Source organism: Patiria miniata, unplaced genomic scaffold (assembly GCF_015706575.1).
Source record: "Patiria miniata isolate m_02_andy unplaced genomic scaffold, ASM1570657v1 HiC_scaffold_27, whole genome shotgun sequence".
Classification (NCBI taxonomy): Eukaryota; Metazoa; Echinodermata; class Asteroidea; order Valvatida; family Asterinidae; genus Patiria; species Patiria miniata.
This window is the reverse complement of record NW_024037066.1, coordinates 2,253,054-2,273,240: the sequence shown is the minus strand read 5'-3', so window position 1 is coordinate 2,273,240 and position 20,187 is coordinate 2,253,054. Positions and strand designations below refer to the sequence as shown.

At 42.8% G+C, this 20,187-nt stretch overlaps 1 protein-coding gene across 2 annotated transcripts in view; it reads right to left on the bottom strand.

Annotated features, from left to right (window-relative positions):
* Window positions 1-20,187, bottom strand: part of LOC119734333 (neurogenic locus notch homolog protein 1-like) — a 63,761-nt gene that overhangs the window by 22,885 nt on the left and 20,689 nt on the right. Inside the window, exons 1-9 of one of the 2 annotated variants that reach the window (XM_038207777.1) lie at window positions 6,444-6,673; window positions 5,053-5,330; window positions 4,220-4,558; window positions 3,770-3,892; window positions 2,971-3,204; window positions 2,431-2,586; window positions 1,570-1,755; window positions 854-1,081; window positions 136-369 (exon numbers count right to left, since the gene is read on the bottom strand). In XM_038207777.1, the coding sequence (XP_038063705.1) occupies window positions 136-369; window positions 854-1,081; window positions 1,570-1,755; window positions 2,431-2,586; window positions 2,971-3,204; window positions 3,770-3,892; window positions 4,220-4,558; window positions 5,053-5,330; window positions 6,444-6,493 (1,828 nt within the window). In that variant the 5' untranslated portion in view covers window positions 6,494-6,673. Of the gene's footprint in view, window positions 1-135; window positions 370-853; window positions 1,082-1,569; window positions 1,756-2,430; window positions 2,587-2,970; window positions 3,205-3,769; window positions 3,893-4,219; window positions 4,559-5,052; window positions 5,331-6,443; window positions 6,674-20,187 lie in introns of those variants that run through there. The other variant, XM_038207776.1, reaches the window with a different exon arrangement.

Genomic DNA, 20,187 nt, shown 5'->3' with positions numbered 1-20,187 from the left:
TTCCATGGAAGTCTTTGCTGACAGGCTTTGTGCAGGGGTAAGGTGTGTCACAAAACAACCACTAGATGACCTATGCTCCTCAATGGAACTTGCTTCATATTACACCAAGGTTTGGGTTTTTTTCAGTGATCTTACCAGTGGTCCCTGGGGCACAGACGCACTGGTAGGCCCCAACCAGGCCGATGCAGGTCCCGCCGTTCTGGCAGGGCTCGTCCAGGCACTCGTCAATCTGGTTCTCGCACAGCCGGCCCTCGTAGCCCAAGTTGCAGATGCAGGTGAAGCCGTTGAGGGCATCCTGGCAGCGGCCGTTGAAGCAGGAGTCGTGCTGGCAATCGTCGTAGTCAGTCTCGCAGTCCACGCCAGTGTAGCCTACAGGACAGGAGGGAGAAAAAAACAGGCGCATACATAACCTTGGCTGGGACTTCTCAAAGGTAGCAGTTGCATCCCTAGCAGTGCATTTTTGTTTCATCGGGGATGGATAATGAGTTATTGCCAAAAAAACTGTCTACGCCAGATACGTAAATAACATTCTTACAGAATGCCCCTTAGGAGACCCACTAACCGGGTTCCTGGGTAAAAAAAAAACATCCAAGCTGGCAAGTATTCGTCCATTAGTATTAGTCAGCTAAGGAGGCTGATCTAACAACTCATACTTGACGATTCTGATGCCAAATCAACCAAATTTTCCAGGAGGTAAGCTAAAATTGCCATTCGCAAAATTACTGTGCTAAACAAAAAAAATTATCAGCTGAGAAGCAGCCACAATCAATACACGTCTGATGAGATTCTGTAGCTGGTAACATGCAAATAAGCAGATTTTTTTTTCTGTGCTAAGCTGATGTCTAATGCTTACCTGGTAGACAGCTGCATGTGTACTGATTGGCACCGTCTAGGCACGTTCCCCCGTTCTGGCAGGGGTCCGAGAGGCACTCATTGATGTTCGCCTCGCAGCGGGCCCCGGTGTAACCTTCCAGACAGTTGCACTGATACCGGCCCACCTTGTTCAGGCAGAAACCGTCGTTTAGGCAAGGGTTACTCGCGCACTCATCGATGTCGGTTTCGCAGTAGACACCTGTGTAGCCTGCAAGGTCAAGATCAGAATGGGAAAAATCAGATATTTGGAAGTAAAAAAAAAAAAAAAAAGAGTATCTGCTAAAGTCAATGCAAGACGTATCACACTTATTTCAACTTGCGAGGTGCAACGTTCTATGTGGTCTTGGTCCTGAAATTCAAAGAGGAAAAAAACAGTTTTCTTCAGACTAAGGCTTCAAAGTGTGGTATAGGATTTAGTCTTCAAAGCAGCATGTCAAAAGTCAGAATATTCTGGCTCGTTTTTGAACACTCATTTTGAGTAACTCGGTACATTCCCGATGGAAGAAAGCCGATGGTTGTGGAAGAATGTTTCACCCCCCCCCCCTTCCGTTGCTTATAAGGAAAGCAGCATTCCTATTATGTTTCCATCTGGGCCAAACTAAGTTTGCTTATGCACTCATACAATGAAAAAGATGAGGTCAGCTATCCAGAACATTTGCCACAGTTGCTTCGCTCGTCTCTGCCCCAGTTTCTTACCTCTGACACAGACGCAATTGAACATCCCGGCCAGGTTGAGGCAGGTGCCCCCATTGACGCAAGGAGTGGATGCACACTCGTCGATGTCCACCTCACAGCGCAACCCGCTGTAACCGGGTGCGCAGTTGCAGTAAAAAGCTCCCACGGTATTGACGCACTCACTGCCATGTCCACTTTCGCAGGGATCTGTGGAGAAAACAAAAAAAATTCCTTAGTTTAGAACCCTCAGTACATACTTTTTTTAGGGGAGGAAGCGCATTCAAACCGCTCCTCTGGAGAGACGGCTTTTGCTGTGGTGATTTTGAAATATGTTAAGTACTTTAGTCAAAGGTATGTGACTTTGAGGTTAAGGCGAGGTTACTTTTAGGCTCACAAAATGGTCACTGTGAGGTTCAAAAATGGTCACTGTGGGGTACCAAAATGGTCACTGTTGGGTTTCCAATTAGTCACTGCGAGGTTACCAAATGGTTACTGTGAGGTTCCTTAATGGTCAATGTGGGGTTCCCAAATGGTCACTATGAGGTTCCTTAATGGTCAATGTGGTTCCTAAATGGTCACCCTGAGGTTCCTAAATGGTCACCCTGAGGTTCCTAAATGTTCACTGTGTGTGGTTCCCAAATGTTCACTTCAAGATTCCAATGTGGTCAGATGTGAGCTCGGGTTACCGTTATATAAATGTCATCTGTGAGGTTCCTCAATGAGATAACGGTGATGATTCCAAATAGTCACTATGAAGCTTAGTTCAGTGCGAGGTTTCCATGTAATCGCTGTGAGGTTCTACTTTGGAAAGCCAATGTGAGGTTTCACCTAGTTCCAATAGGCCACCTGCGAAGTGTTACAAACACAACTATATTGACTCACCATACTCGCACTCGTCGATATCAATTGAGCAGTCGCTCCCTGTAAGACCGCCGGGACAGTGACAGACAGCGTCACCGGTGCCAGGGTTGGTGTCACAGGTGGATGAGGCAGCACAGGGGCTGCTGATGCAGGCATCCTCAAGATGACAATACAATCCTGAAGGGTTACAATCAGAACTTCTTTAACCCTAATGACCAATGCACTTTTACCAGAAACCTTTCTTAGTTCTATAAAAAAAGATGTTAAGCCACATTTTTGGAGGCATGCTGTCTAAGGTTTCAAATGACTAGGTTTAGATAGCAATATGAACCTCATGAAAACTCTTTCACCAAAGCTTTTAAAACTTCATCAACAAAGCCTTACGTAAGTTGTATACTGTATACATTTAAAATAACTTTTATAACCACATTTTGCTGATCGCTTCTGAAAAGAAGAAGCTCATGCTCCCCTCCCACTTCTCTTTACAATGCTGCTAAAATGACAGAATGTTTTCCTGATCTGTTTTTTTTTTTGACGAAGAGAGAACTCCAGTGGTCTTACCAGTGTAGCCAGCAGCACAGATGCACCTGAAGCTGGCCACGGCATCCTCACATGTGGCGCCATTTTCGCAAAGATTCGTTTCACAGGCGTCCACATCGTGCTCGCAGTGATCCCCCTCAAAGCCGTAGACGCACGTGCACCGGTAGCCTGGGGCGTTGTTGCGGCAGGTGGCGCCATTCCTGCACAGGTTTGGCTGCAGCGTGCACTCGTCCACGTCGTCTGTGCAAAGCTCGCCTGTGTGGGAGAAGAAACAACCAAATCGGACCAGGTGGGGTCAATCTAGACTGAGTAGACGTACGGTACATGTAAACAGGGCGGGATTACTTTTGGCCGAAAAACACCATTTTTCAAACTATGTCGGGCCAAGTTTAAAATGAAGCCAAACACCACAGATACTGACTCTGGAGAGTCATTTGTTCAATATTTGTACCATACTTCTCACCCAAACTGCATGTTTTGCAACATTCCAAGGCCCTGCCACGGAGCGATATTTGTAACCATGACAGGCCATGTAAAGCAGCCGAGACCAAGTTCAACACAAGGTGGGTACAAAAACCACTGACATGTATACACGTCTACCACCAGAGACGAGGGGAAAGCTTGACGATTTAATCCGTCACCCGCCCTTGCAAATGCGTTTACATGTCCTCCGGTGTCAACAGGTTAACTACAAACTATTGAGAGGAAGCTTAAGTTATAACCAGAGGCTCAAGTTATTGTTGTCTTCTCACTGATCGTGTTCTTCAGGGATTTAAAAGCTTGTAGATCAAGGGGTTGGTTGGTGGGGGGCAGGGCTTACCTGTGTATTCCGGGGCGCAACTGCAGGTGTAGGAGTCAATACCATCGATGCATAATCCGCCATTCGTGCACTGATGCATGATGCAATCGTCAATGTTGGTTTCGCACTGAGTCCCAGTGTAACCTTCCAAAAGCAAAGCACAACCAAATCAGGATTATCCAAAAATGTGAAGACGGTCTGACTAACTAAAATGATCTCAACTCAAATCATCTTTAATGGCAAGGAAATGGAAAAATACCTGTTCAAAATGTATACCGAAAATAAATAAACAACTAAAATATACACAACGGTATTACATCTCTTTTTTTCACGCAATGTCATGTTTCTGTCGTTTCAAGTATTGTTCGGAGTGTTCTGCATACAGCGGCAACGGAATTCAAGGATCACTCTTCTCCATTTTACATGTACTTTCACTACACACATGCACAGTATAGAAGATTATAAACTTACCTGCAGGACAGATGCACTCATGGGAGTACATGCCCAATGGGTTGCACTCGCCCCCGTTCCGGCAGGGGTTGGGCCGGCATGGGGTATAGATGGACTCGCAGCGCCGACCCGTGTAGCCCTGCGAGCAGGTACAGATGAAAGAGCCAACTAGATTCCCGCAGGTGCCGCCGTTGTGGCAGGCCGTCACCTCGGCCGTGCACTCGTTGATGTCGATGTCGCAGTGCGTGCCCCGGTAGTAGATGGTGCAGCTGCAGTTGTAGCCTGTGGCGTGTGAGTTGCAGGTGGCCCCGTTCTTGCAAGGGTTCCCCACGCAGTGGTCAGTCATGGTACAGTTTCTTCCTACAAGCGGGAAGAAACGTTGAAAACAGTGTTTCATTTCGCCTTAACACCATCAAAAGATTTTAACAGTGTTAATCACAGGGGAGGACTTGATTTCACCTACGCCACAAAGGCAGGCTGGGGAGTGGCATTGAATTTGTACTGTACATGTGAAAATATAACACTGAATTCAGTTGATAGCAGATCAAAGGTGCTGGCTGTTCACTGACTCTGTATCTGAGTGAGGCTGTGGCTTAAGTGGGAATTGTTTTCAACGGCTACAGCCATTCACCATAGTGCACAAATGGCATAAACGTAGCCATATCTAGGCACAGCCTGAGATGTCTGGACAGTGTGGGGCCTGCTTAAGAACCCTCCTGTAAAGCCCTCACTACAGGCACATGGTTATAGTTACGGTCACGGCTATGAAAAACCATGGCCAGAGCCACAAAATACCGTTTTGCGAACACAGCCTGAGATATTTAGGCATTGCAGGGAGAACTTAAAACACACACCTGTAAAGCCCTCACTGCATGCGCAGGTGTAGTCGTCCACCGAGCCCCGCAGGTTGCAGCGGCCGCCGTTCTGGCAGGGCTGCTCGTCCCTGCAGACGTTGGGCAACTCCAGCTCACACAGGGAGTTGGTCCAGCCCACGTCGCACAGGCAGGAGAAAGTGGGCTGGGAATCGCCATCTGTAGGCTCCACTATTTGGCAGGTGCCTCCGTTCAGGCAACGATTGTGGCGGCAAGGGTTGTCATACTCGCAGCTAGCGCCGAAGTGAGTGTCGGGACATCTAGGAATAAAAAGTAAACATTGGTCAGACCTGAGGATTTCTCAGTATTCGGTCCTTTTTGGTGGAGGTTGTACGGGATCTGAGCGGCAACAACAGGGCACTTTTTTCCCACTTTGGAGAGCGCAAACATACTTGTTCACGTGAGTATAGCACAGAGTACGCACGACCGATGTGCACAAAGCCACGTAGTGTCTTCGTGTGAGAATACAGGCGTCGCCGGCATCGAATGTCTCTCCCTGTGGTCTCTCCAAACTCTCCCTCTCCTTACCGTTGAGGGGGTACTTGTGCAAGGAGCCCATACCATCAAGACATGTGCCACAACTATAAGGAACTTGGGGAGCTGACTAGGTATTTTAACTGGACACCATGTATACAGGGACAGCCATCACCCTCAAGCATCTGAATTGATTGGGGATGTGCCCAATAATAATTCTACTGTCCCCATCTGTAGTTTGACTTGGAATGCAATTTCCTTTAATCAGTGTTTCAACAGTTTAATTCAGTTGAGGCACTGGGCAGTTTTTGACAAAGAATCTTCGATATCACTTCAGAAAAGAAATTTCATCTTTGATTTTTTTTTCACACAACCATTTCCAAGTTTTCCCTCAAATTCCCCACTTATTTACTGTTCCCCTCTTCCTAGGAACAAACCCTTGCACAGATCCCCCCCCCCACCAAAAAAAATGTGATGAACTCAATTTACAAGCTGAGTTGTGATCATGTGACGGACATTGTAGAAATTGGACAACTTCCACTTTATTTGTACAACCAAAAATTGTCAGGTAACTGTGGCTTGTTTGGGGAACGAACACATTAGGGAAAAGCAAAGGAACAAAACTGAAAGTGTCAAAAGGACCCAACACTTTTCAACTGTTATTCTCACACAGTCCTTCATCTGTCTGCACAGACAACTCGCTTTGTTAAATCATCATTGTAACCTAATAGGATGAGTAATATTGAGATTATTCAACATTGTCAAGTGATTGATGGTTTGCAAGAGCAAAACAAAATTATCATCGTGAACCGAATGAACCGAATGAATAACACCGCAAATATTTCACACTGTGAAACAGAAGGTCAAATATCTCAACCCGGACTAGTGCTTAATCTTACGTAAAATAACAAAGCGTAGGTGCAGACAAAGCAGACAACCAACAACCCATCAGGGGTATTTCTTTAACAGGATCCAACAGTTGGGAACCCAAAAAATAAAGAACCCATGATATTAAGAGCTAACAGCCATGAAACACTCCAAAGCAAATCCGCACCACAAAGCAGAGAGATCTCGCCGTAAGACCCACGCGAATCTAGCTCAACGTCCCATGGTAAAGAGTGCCTGGGGTTTTTAATACACCGCAGACAGAAGGGTTATTCCTAATCTCTTCATTGTGGCCAGCTTCTTTTCTTTCTTTTTTCGTTGAGGCTTATTATCGCGGTATTCGCCGGTTCAACAAGCTCAGGACTTGTAGGGTTTCGTCCGGGATAATGAGGGTGTATTGTTGCCTGGCGAGACAGAGGAATTAGAATTCATACATGGGAGGGTGAGGATTCAATTATTCCCACGCATTGGGCCTCGGGGGGAAAAAAAGCTCAACAGGAGGAATTACTGGTTGGCAATCTGTCATATTTTAAGAGAGTTTTTCAAATTAGGTCAGATGATTTATAAAGCTGGTTCCTCATTAGTCATTATTATCAAATGATGGCATCGTTACCAGGATGTAACCCTGCAAAATGTGTGTGTCTGTATTATTATAATAATGCGGGTGCTTATATAGAGCTTTATACCACAGGAAAGGGCCTCAAAGCACTGCGCAATTATTACCCCTGCTCATCAGGCTACGAGTCCATTTTTTGCAGCAGCTCGAGATCAGCACATTCTGGTCTCTACCCTCACAGGTACCCATTTATACTCCTGGGTGGAGAGAGGCAATTGTAGTAAAGTGTCTTGCCCTAGCACACAAGCACCATGTTCGCCATCAGGGTTCGCTCCACCATGTTCATTATGTGGCAACAAATAATAAAAAATTACCAAGAGGCATCTAATTAATCTTCATCGGGCTTTTCATTCAGAATAAATTCCGTTCACAGTAGAAAATTAGATTTGCTAACGAGCTCGGTAAAGCATAGGGTTTAACAAGAAACTGTATTCTTAAAGTGGCCAGATGACTGGATTCCAGGTTAAGGATCTACTACCACTAATTCAACTACATGTCTGATAATAATTTCAGTAAAATACAAACATATGAATTAACTTTAAAAAAGAAAGTAATCATCAAGTTTGATGCTTCCTTGCTCTATGCTTGAACTTTCTACTTCCTAATTTATTCACTTTTTTTAGCTTCTCCTTAAATAATACTGGTTCTTGGCCTATGAATTAGTACTAAACAGGGTTCAAACCAACAAGTATGCCTATCTATACAATGACCATGTACAAGTATTTTGAAAACACAAATCAAAGTTTAGGTGTTAGCATAGTTTAGATTAGTGGATTCATTCATCCCCAACTATATCATGTACTGTATTCACTGTTAGCCCAGTTACATGGACAGTGCCTTTACAGGTGGAATCACTCTTGTTTTACAACTGTCAAACACACAATCAGCAGTGGTGGTCCATCCAAACCATCCTATGGTCCTACCATGGAGCTATAAACAGGTACACAACAGGCAAACAAAAACCCTGAACCATGGACCCTAATCCGCTCACCAACATACAACACATGCAGGGCACCATCCCCCTCCACTGCCTACTGAATAATGCATGAAGCTGGGCCGGCCAATGAATGGAAAGGGGTCGCGAGCTGAAGGGACAGGTGCGCATACTAAATGAGCTTGTTTACTCCCTGACACTGAGCCCATGTAAACCTATGGATAAACTTTTTTTACTTTAGAAAAGGGGGGGGGGGGGTAGGAAATAGAAATGTAGTTCCTGTATGAGGTTTATCAGGCATGCATGCGTGAGGGCTTGCATAATACACTCAGGGTTGAATGAACAAACACAGAGAAAAGCGAGTTACATTCAGAGTGCGAAAATAAATATCAGTTGCAGAACTGAATTTCTTGGGTGTTTTTTTTTTTTGGGGGGGGGGGGGATCGCACAACTACAATCATATATAAACAATGGACATTGTGAAGTATGTATTATTAACACAGCATACACGCACATGATAAATGACCGGCCACAGATGAAAAATGGTAAACAACTGAGGCAAAATTGATAGCTTAACAATGAATTGTCCACACTGGACTTTTGGCTGTTATTGTCGGGCCTTCTGTCTGGGGCTTGGTTGTCTCTGTCTGCTAAGACTCAGTCCACTTTCTTGGTACAGATGTTTTGCAGCGTCCCAGTTAAACCCAAACTACACCACAAAAAAATCACGGTGTTCACTAGTTGTCTCTGCACTCCAACCTTTAGATAACTTTTCCTTGGTGATTCATATTACAATTTTACAATTGTACATCATGAGCTAGATGCCAAAATCAAAGCAATAAATGCACGATTTATGAGCCTGATTTTCAACTACTTTTTTTTTTGTGGGGGGGGGGTTATGTACGAATAATGTGTGATGATGTTACTATTTTTAGGCACAGTATCTTATCTGGCACTGCAAGAAGCATTAACCCTTTACTCACTGTTCTTAGGCAAGACACTTTACTACGATTGTTAGCAAACCACCTAAACACTCTATGGTTTTATTGATTCTTCAGTGATTCCTCCATGGTAATACAATGTAGTACAAGTGCTAATGGGTTAATAAACACTGAAATTTACATCTATTATGAATTTTCTGACCCTTACAAAATGTCCCAAAAAATGCCACCTAGTTAAACAACTTCAAAAAGTGCTAATATATTTGAACCTTTCAATTATTTTCTCCAAATAGTCCCTTAGCCAGTGCATAGGGGGACCTGACCACCTATCCAGTGGCCCCATAGATATGGCAGTCTTGAGTTACACTAAATCCTGGCTGTTATGAAAGAACAGACCCTTACCCCGGGGTCAAATTCGGGGCCTGGCTGGTTCCCTTTGAAATCAAACTCTGAGCTGTAAATTGATGGGGATTGGCAATGTAGACACCACACACAAAAATGAAACAGCTCCAGAAAAAAACTTTACGGAAATCAAGGAAAAAAGCACTGGTTTATAACATGGAGGTTAGCCGGAACGCAAGAATTAGTTTAACTCGGAAGAATGTGGCACACTTTCAGTCCAGACGGTCTGATTTATGTGGTTTGATGTTTACAATTTGCTCTTTTTTTATGTGCATGAGAGAAAGATGGGCATAATTCAAAATTCCAGGCATTTCTGTGGGCAGGTTTGTTGATAACATTTTTCAGCTTTTTATTGCGCCAGAACTTGATCGTGTAAATATTTCAAGTTGAAAACTGTGCCAATGGGAACTGATTTTAAGACAAACCCCGTTTCAAATGAAGGTTGTGTTGAAACTGAACAAGTACTTTGAACAAGAAGGGTCCCATTAAAAATCATCAAAAAGTCTAGAAAAATACTTGTTGTCATGAAATATACTGGACGTACACTATTCACAGAATTAACAATCTATTTTTACATTTATCTGAACATCCAACTACTTTTTCAGAGAATTTGATTCACATTTCAGTTTCATGTTCCAGTTTCCCCACAAGTCAAAAACGAAAGCCAATTTAGGGCGGACTGAATGAACGCTGCTCACACACACACACAAAACCCAACAAAACCCGTCTATAAATGAATGACGTTACCTATTCCATGGAAAATGGGAATATTTGGTTGGGGTATGATTAATATTCATCAAGCTTTTGATGAACTTTGGTGAAATTTCCTTTAAAAAATTGCACGGGGCTGTACAAAATGTACATTAAAAACAGGGCAAAATTCGACATAATTCAAACCTCATCAAGCGAGCTAAGGAAAATATTCGGGACAATCGAGGAAAAGAACTCCAACCGAGGACAGCAGGAGAGCACACCTGCCTGAGCGTGGCGCAGTAACACCTCTCCACCAATCAAAAGCCTCCCAGCATGCAATAGAGCCTACGCATCAGCGCTGTTGAATAACATGACCGACTACACACTCCATACTCAGGTGTTTCCTACGCTCTTTATTCTCAATGACAAAAAAAAGCTCCCGCTCTTTTTTTTTTTTTTTTTCATTTGGCTGTCCCGAACTTTACCTGCGTCATTGTGGCTGGTTTTTCTTTGCACGCCGAGTGCACGCTAGACATTAGGCGGCCCCACTGGTACACACAAAGTACAAATCCCTTCCTCGTACAACTATACAATGTACGTCTACATGTATACCTGTGTTTTCATTCATAATACCGAGCGCACGCTAGAACCATACAGACTATCTTGCCCCAGGTACCACGCTAGGCGTGGGAAATTGGCCGCACTGAAAGGTTCTCTGAGGATAGGAGGGGGAATGCCCTGGCCCCTTCAACTTTTTCTTGAATACTCTTTTCATAACGACAGCTCTTTGTCGTTCATCATTTTTTGACAGATACAAAATATTTACGACTTGTGAATGAAACGAGCTACATTTAGATGCACCCAACACGACCCTAAATTGGGTAGCGTTCTTTTATTAATCACAACAATGATTTTTTTTTTTTTTCCCAAATTCATTCCTCAAAATTTTTGCACCATACGGATATAAGCAATACAAAAATAGCTTTACAAAAGACTACAACTATACAATGACAGTCTGACGCTAGTTGCTCATCACTTTCCACAATAAAAAGTTTTCAATAGTGTTTCCAATATCAGCTTAGATGACTCAGTCTGCAGTGTCAAGATCCACCATTTTTGTTAGACGAAAGGAAAGAGAAGTCCTTCACTAGTTTTTGGGGTGTTTTTTTTTGAGAAAAGTAGTAGTTAAGATTGTCATTTTCATTTTCCTTGAAATCAAGAAAAAAGTGTTATTACAGAAAAGAAAATTACTTTACCGAAGAACAAATCTACCGGTACATGTAGCTTTGCTGCGTGTAAAATTTTTTTATCAGAATTCTTCATTTTATTTTTTCACTGCCGCCGCATTCGAACCCTTGTCCAATGCTCACACTTCTGGATGGAGTAACTTATAGCTGACGCATTCCATGAAAATGTATTAAATGTTTCATCAGTCTTCATTTTTAAAAGCGATTTAAGGAACATTGCAACGGCAGCTGCTTCTCCTGCAGTCATTGTTTCTGTAATTGTCAACAAATTCCAGCCCCCTACCTTTGAAAAAAAAAGTAACAGCACTACCAAAGCGATCAATAAAAGCCATGTAGCGAACACACATTAGTAACCGAGGACCTATTGTTTCTGGCTGTTCCAAAGGCCCGTGCACGGCATGCAGACAAGATCTGTGATCGATCAGGGCTCTCTGTTTGGGTATCTGATCAATACCAGGGGAGAGGATTTGGTAGTTGGGGGGGGGGAGGGGGGTTAGAGACTTTATCCCCACGTTAAATTAGGTGAAGACTCTCAGGACAAAGCCCAACTCTCCCGCTCTTTATTGATTGCAACATGTTTGGCACTGGGCGGGCCTTTACCCTCCCGCGCTAGGCACGTGCTGCATGCATAATGGGTGTTTTTAGGGGGGGGGGGATTATCTGCCCATTTGGGGCTGCCGTTTGGACTTTTTACCCAAGCAGACGGAGGAGATAGCTACTGATAAGGAAGAATATAAATGATTAGTCCTCAAAACTTTAGGGCAGGAATTGTGTCAATGGGTTTTTGTATGTGCTCAGAATGCAATAAAGTTTTAGCAGAGTCTTCTGCTTTTTTTTGGAGGGGATGTTACAAGTATGTTTACATCGGGATGTTAGTCTTATCAGGGTTTTTTTTTTTTTAATCCAGCGTTGAAGTGGACAACATGCTAACAACATGACTTTACGCAACCAGTTGAACATTTACCAATCAACTTTGTATCTGTCGTGACTTTTATTTAGGGGGGTGGCAGCATTTTTGGGACAAGTCAAACCACCTGAATGAAAAAAGGTAACTTTTTTGGTCTGAACGGCCATTGTTTAAATCTCTCACTCTGTTTAACCATTTTCTATGGCAACAATTACACTTTGCATGGCATGATTCCGACAATTCCACTTTTTTTTCAAGTGAGCCGTTCAACCCCGGAACAGGTCCTACTCTTCTGTACCACAATGGCCAACCAAAAGCTTTTTCTAAACCTCAGATTTCTAAGTAAAAAAAAAACATAAAAAATAAAACCAGTATGGGGTCAAACTCCAAAATCAGGAAAATTAATCCCATTACCCAACCCAATGCATTTGAAAAAAGCTGGCGACCGACGGGCACAGGCAGGAATTCAAACGGGCACACAGAAGGAACTCAATGGGCGAACAGTAGGTGCTCAATGGGGCCCGCAGACCCCAGATCCGAAACCCTTCCCTGGCACGTGTATTTGCCCAGTGCTGACCCGGGGTCTTGCAACAACAACTGCAGGCGTTGCGGTGGTCTTTGGACAAGGATTACCCTGAGTAACAGTGGTAGTGGTGGTTGGGGGGGGGGGGGTTGCAACGAGGAATACCACCAACCAAAGTGGTACGGTGCGAGCAGGGTTTTAGTTTACGGAAGTTCTTAATTCCCCCATGAGGGGGAAGTATTCAGCGGAGTGTGACTGTACAATGCCCGTCGTCGACGGAGCCCCTGTACAAATACTTGCCGAGCATGATTTTGGCAGGTTTGAACGTGAGGAGCTCTCAGGGATGAATCCCACTGGTTGCCGTTCCCCTGACACCATCGTGTAACCTTTGACCTGGCAACACCAAATTTGAGGTCTTCACACCCTGTCAATTTTGCTTTACCAGCACAACCCTACTTGTTCCCATTTCACCTCTACAAAAGGCAGCTCCCTGATCACTTTGGTAATACAAATTCTTTGAACATTTCTCTTACAATTTTGGCTGACCCACTCTGCTCACAAAAACATTCGCGTGTAACGGAAGTTATAAATATGTGTAAGGCGGACACAATACTGGCAACCAAAAGTGGGACATTAGTCATCTGAAGCAAGATGAATGCTGCATGCTGTTAGTTTTCTCTTAAATTGTTGGGAGAAAAATCCTTTTTAACTGGAAACCAGCATTGAAAAAAAATAAGTATTTTTATAATGGTGACAGTTTTCGTAAGTTACATGGTGTCCACTTTCCAATTGTGCAATCTTCTGCAAGTATCAAACAAGGCAATTGTGGGCTTCTTGTAGTCTTGTCAAGGTATCCATTTCTTATTAAAATCAGATTGCAGAAATAAAGCTTTCGTGGGGAGAAGTATAGTTTTTCACTAAAATAATGATTTGAAAGAATTCTGATAAAAGACGTTTCACATTTTCAATCCTCATAAAGGCAGCAAACACAAGTTCCAACCATGGTCCGGCGCACATGTGTAGCGCGCAACGTGTAATGAAAAAAAAATGAGTGAGTTCTAGTTTCCACAATCAGCACACTTGTCACCCAGATTGCAATACATGTTTATAATCAAAGAATCTCTCCTCCTCGGAGATCCAGTTGGATCCCCCCTTCCAATTACATACCATCACATATTCCGAGATATTAAAATAAACACCATTAATCTAAGCTCTGACGCCCATGTGGTGGCACAAGTCGGCCTGGAATGCCCAGCAGGTTAAGCCATCCCTGCCAGTCACAAGCGTTATTTACAGTTGCCCCTGTTTTCCCCGACATTATTTACAAGGAGTTTTTTTCTGTTATCATCCCAGGCCCCCTGTTAAAAAACACAGAATTCTGCCATAACACCTGAATATTGGGCACAGGTATTTGTAAACCCGAGGGCCCTTAAATATTTCTGAAGTAGGCCACTTAGGCGGGCTGGCCAGCTTGTTACTGGAGAACAAGGGGCACTTACGGAGGTATAGCCTAGATTTTTTTTCAAGAGCCAAAATTCCTAAAATCTGATCACATAAATATTGTAAAACAATTAGAAAGTATGCCCCATGATGAGTCAGGCCAACCATCGGTGGAAAAAAAAAATGTTTTTTTTTTTAATACTGCCCCAAACCCCCCACTTTACCAAAGTTAGTTAGTCCACATTTTGTTTGCAATATCAGTTGCACATCTGTGAACGGGTACAAGCCAGCTAGACCGGTTCCCTGACCTTACAATTCCCTGACGTCTATAAACTCTGTTTCATCTGAAGTGGGGTCAGGGAACCAGACTACAAGAACATGATTATTTTGTCTTGTTTGTTTCAGCATCTACAAACACAAACTTTAAGCAGGTCAGTGTAACAATATTTGCTATAAAATACTAACCCCCCAAATCCTTTCGTTTCTGAAAATTACAGCAAAAGCAAATGTTGTATAATAAAGTACATCTACCAGTAGGTATACGTGATGATATGTGTTTTAACTAATATTACAAATAGTCAGGAAAACCACAGTGGAGACAGCTTGTCTCTTGCAAACACAGATTGCATTATTCACAGACGTTACTCACCCTCAACCAACCAACCCGAGCCTTCTATTTGTGTATAGTAACCAACGTGTACAACAAAGTCATTCCAGTGAAAAGTTCCTATTCTCTCCGGCTGTTCAAGTGCGTTATACGCACAGACAATAGACAATTTTTATTTTTATACGTCAGCTTCAGAAATTGGACTTCAACCAACACAAACAGACAAAATAAAAGTAACCAGCTCTGAAAAAAAGGTTCTGTAGTTGGTTGGTCCAACATCAATCAGAGGGCAATGGGGCATATCATGGGCCTTGGGAGCCAACGCTTTCCCATGGCATTTGGTTGGGCGGCTCGGCAGAGTGAGTAACTTCTGATGAATGGCGGGACAAACATTGCACAGGGAAAACGACATCATTTAAAATGTACAAAACACTTCTCGGTGGACAAATATTAGACCAATACAAAAGACTTTTAGAAAAAAAAAAGAAGAAAAACCCTCTCGTGATATTTTCATTTATTTGAGCAAACAGACATGTGTGTTAATAGCCTCCTACTTTCTGCACAGGATTAGTTGTGTTTCCATGAATTTTTCTTGCCTAAATTTACTAGAAACGTCATAAAAATATTAGCTGCAACATCTGAAAGCCAAGTACATGTTCAAACTGCCCAATCTTGTAACGCATTTTCGCATCATGTCCTGTTTTTCTTACGCAGACACAAATATCCTCAAAGTGGTATTTTGAAAAGCAACACGAATGCACTCCACAGACTGTTTGGCAATCTTACAACCAATGAGGAAGAAAAATATTTGCTTGAAACATGTCAAATAATGTTATAATAAAAGAAGGAACATCCGACTGTCAATATAGCCTGTTTGTTTTCCCTGTTTGTTTTACAGTTCACGCACTATCGAAAGTACCTATTCAACGGCAAAAGGAAGAACAAATAATACCGTGTTTGAATTAACATGGTTTTTTTTGTAGATCTTTGATTTGAACAAATTTGAACAACTGGTTTTGTTTCTGCAGACTGCAAGGAACTTAGACTCCAAACAATTCTCAAAAAGAAAAAAATCCAAAAATCTGGGAAAATGTTAACTTTGGCTTAAAGAAAACAGTGTCCACAGCTGGAGGTGGAATACATGCATGTGTAGCTGTTATGCCTTCTTGAGCTTGTGAGGGTGAACTGCTTTCATCCTCATCCGCAGAAACAAAGAGAAACCAACACAGGAACATGCCCTAAGAGCCAGACACCGTTGTTTGGCAAATTGCCAAAGTTTGCAGTTGTAGCAGAGCCCCGAAACACAAACAAGTCTTGTAGTAAATGTACATGTACATACATAAAATGTATGTGCAGCTTTGCCAACAAGACAAAGAAATCAAACCTCAAAATGCCATTCTGCTTTCTTCTATTTAAAGTTTTAATCTAAGAGAAATGCCAACTTTAAACCAACTCATTTTAGTGTATGATTCAACGCAAACCAGTGTACATACATTGACAACAATATCTTATCTGCAAATTAATTAAGCAATAAGCCCTCAAAGCGTCCACAACGGCCCTGCCATTTACTCATAAAACCACACCTACATGTAGCACTCTATGGTTTTATTGATTTATGGAGGAGTAAATGTAATACAATTTCATACAAGTGTTAAAAGGGTTAAGGACAACTCAATTTCGAACAAATTCACCAGACAGACAACCGACATTTCATCCAAGACATTTCTTCCGGAAAAATATCTCAATGTCCATGTAACTCAAGCTTTGTCCGAATTACTTGTGGAAGCAGCTGACTCCTCTTCCCAGAGACACCTATGTTACTGCTGGCTGAGGAAGCCAAGTATTCCGAACACACCTTCACAGACCAACAAAAATAAAGAAACAAATCAGAACTGGAGCTCTGATGCAATGCACATCTTCCGTGATGTGGATTGCTTCACGCCCAATTGCATACAGCTCGGCCAAAACTCGCCTAAAAACTCCAGCAGGAAAGCCCATCGTGAATTTAGCATTTCAACAATAGCCATGATCCAAACAGCAAGTCCTTGTACCGTGGTGGATGAGTTCATCAAAAGTGAAAGTGCTGCCCTGTAGCCCCCTCGTCCCTCCAGTGGAGAGAGAGTCGCAAGTGATCCGGACAGCTAGCCTTGTACACATGCCTATATATGGCAATACCGGTGGCCCCATGGCTCCTTATGGCTCAACTAGAATAGCATCTGCATGTTGCGATTATCCAGGCCGAGCCTGCTGGGTGCACTCCAAGAAGTGGATATTTTACTTGGCATTGGATAAAGGTTTGCTACATCTTCCAAATAAGATGAATACTGAGCAAGATTGTCTAGAAGGAAATGGTATATTTTTATGTTACAATCAACGCTGTGATATTTCCTTCGGTCACATGCATTCAAAAGTGATTCAATGCCACACTGGTGGCCATAGTCTGCCCCATCCAGTTGGGTCTACTCAAACACAACACAACTTTTCTGTGTTTTGTATAGCAAATTTCAAAAAAGGTTATCACTGCATTTGCATTTATAATTTGTACAGATGGATAAAACAAGACACTGAACTTTCACTGACAACCACCCAAGAGCTTTGATGATAAAACAAAAGCAGATTTTGTTTCCTCAATGGCTAAAGTAGGTTCTCTCAAATGCATCTTTGTGTATCTCATCACTGTCTCATAACTGTTGAGGAGCCCTTTGTTTTTTTTCAAAGGCAGTCCCTGATACACACACAGTGATGGACTAACAAGCCCTGCTCTGCCGACGTGATGTCTTAAACCTGACCTAACTCCAGCGGTTCCACCTGCCTCCACAGACAGATGGCTCAGCGGGTGGGGACAGGGTTCTCTCTCAGCTACCACGCTCTCTAGATTTGGACTTGACTTGCTTACTTGTCTCAGCTCATCATCTTTATTGCTGTCTCGTTGTAGTCAGAGAATTGGCATCCAGACAGATGGAGAGTGGTGATAAGTAGATCTGGAGTAGCAGATCTGGCACCACACGAAACTGATAAGGAGGTCCACCTGACCTACATTGTACATCAGTATGTGGTCATGTGATCAATGTGCTCACCTGACCAATAGTCACCTGACCAATATGGTCACCTATCCAGAGTGGTACTCTGACTCAACTGGCCACTTGTCTACAGCACCGAGGTGTCTACAGTTGGTCCCTGCTTAGGCGAGACACCAAAAATACATTGACCGTTTGCACGCGTGCGCACGGGTTCCTTCCTGTTCTGAACGCCGCCCCGCTCTTTTGCGTGTCGAATGGCATTTCACACGCGTTCCTCAGACTGTTCTCGGACATGCTTCACTGAGAGGGTATTGTTAAGTTAATCCACCGTTCCTTTGCGTGCGAGAACGGGAACAACACAAGAAAGATGCGAAGTACAACTACATTTGCTTGGGGGGGGGAGGGAATTTGGAGCCAGCATTAAATAAAGACATTCCAGGGTTTGTTTTGTGATTCATACAGCAGGAATGTGGACTTGTGGAGTTTGATAAGATTTATTCCTCTTTTTTTTAACATGATTAAATACTCCTAATATTGTGACCACCTCTTTGAGGCCACCAATCATAGTAATGCCCTTTTTTAATGCGGCCATTTAATGTCATCACCTTTTACACGCTGCCTCTGGAATATTTTGCAACTTTTGCAAGGAAAGACTGGTTCAAAATTGGAGCCCTACCTTAGCCTCCTCCTGTCTTCTACTTAAGTCTAACAGAATCAAGCAACAGCAGTTCCATGAAACCATGCAAAAACATCATTCACAGCTCAGAATTTAGACAAAAATCCAAAACACAAAATTGGACGCCCTTGGCTTCAACAGGGGTAGGCTTAATTTACAAGTCAGACATAAATTGTCGCTTGAAAACCAATAAATTCTGAATTAGGTCTTGGAGGTAACATTAGACGTTTCAATTATCTCACAACAGACCATGTCCTGGGCCCAATATTTGCCGCACACACATACTATGTACATGTAATACTAGTACATACACGTTATCAATCATTTGCTGCAATGAAACTTTCGCTACTATAGATCTTCACTAAATCCTGGGAATTCATGGTATAGGAAGATGATACCAAAACCACACACGCCTGGGGAAACTGTGCTTGATATTGCAGTATGAGGAAAGATGTGGATACATTTCAAATGAAACATCTGATTTGTATATTGTGCAAACATATCTTGCAACACCTTGTAAAAGCATAAGTACATGAGGATGATCCATGCATGATCAACTGAAATTCTAGTTGGGCATCGAAGTACAATAACAGACACCTATGTTTTGTAAACTTTCAGAGTGTACACGTATCTGATGCACATGTTAGGTGAATTCTGGTGGAATGACGAATTATGCATTATCAATCTGGGGATCAGAGATGATATTTATTGTTCTGTGGTGCGTAAACAGCCTTAACTTTGGACAAACTGTGTGAATCAGTGGCATGGCATCTGCGCTGGCTGGCCGCGCATTCCCAAATAGGCCCCGCGGCGAGTAACAGATGTTAACGTCCAACCTTGCCCGGTGACACATTCTGCACGGTTTGAACAATGCCAGGATTCCGCAGTTTGGTGTCAGGCCGGAGCTCCGAAATCGATTGGTCAGAAACAATGGGCTTTGCTCAATGGGAACAATCAATGATTATATGTTAAAACGCGCGGCGGCAGCGTGCCTGGCCATCGAGGGAAACAAAATATGAATCAATTGCAATGTGAAGGGCATTGATTGATGAGCACACAGCAGATTGCTATCACAAGCCAATGTATTCATATGCTACTGTTAAATACAGTATAGGAAGTGTACCAAAACACCACAGTTTATTAAATTTACTTGCTTGTCAATATTTGGCAACATTTTCAGGCAGGAAGGTTCTAAGCAGAAACATGTCTTTGTTTTATACCGGTAGGCTGAAATTTCCCATATTCTTTTCATTAGCCACATAACATTCAAACAACTTGGAGCAATGGTACTTCCACTGCCTTCCACATCTGCGAACTGGATTCAGATCCGTACAGTGTCTTTGCAGTTCTGAGGAACTCTTGGCATCACGACCAAAATGAAATGTCCCCCCCCCCCAAAAAAAAAATCAAAGTGCTTCAAGGATCTTCCAATCAGACACAATGCATAAAAAAAAGCCTTCAAACTACTTTCATTTTCAAGACAATGGGTCTGCAAAGTTGATAAATCTAGTAATCTTTGTAATAGTCACTGATCAAAAATGAGAGTGGAGGGGGATGACATTACTTTCATGAGATAGTAAAAAAGGTGTGAGGAATTTATTGATTCTGTTGTATATTGATTCGGAGATTAGGTCGTTTGTTTGTTTTTTTTAATTAAAATCAATGCACCATTGTTGCTCTTTGGTGTTGAGGAATCATCGTGCTACCAAATAAGCAGATATAATATGGCTGCCAAAGTTTGTCAGTTCCCTA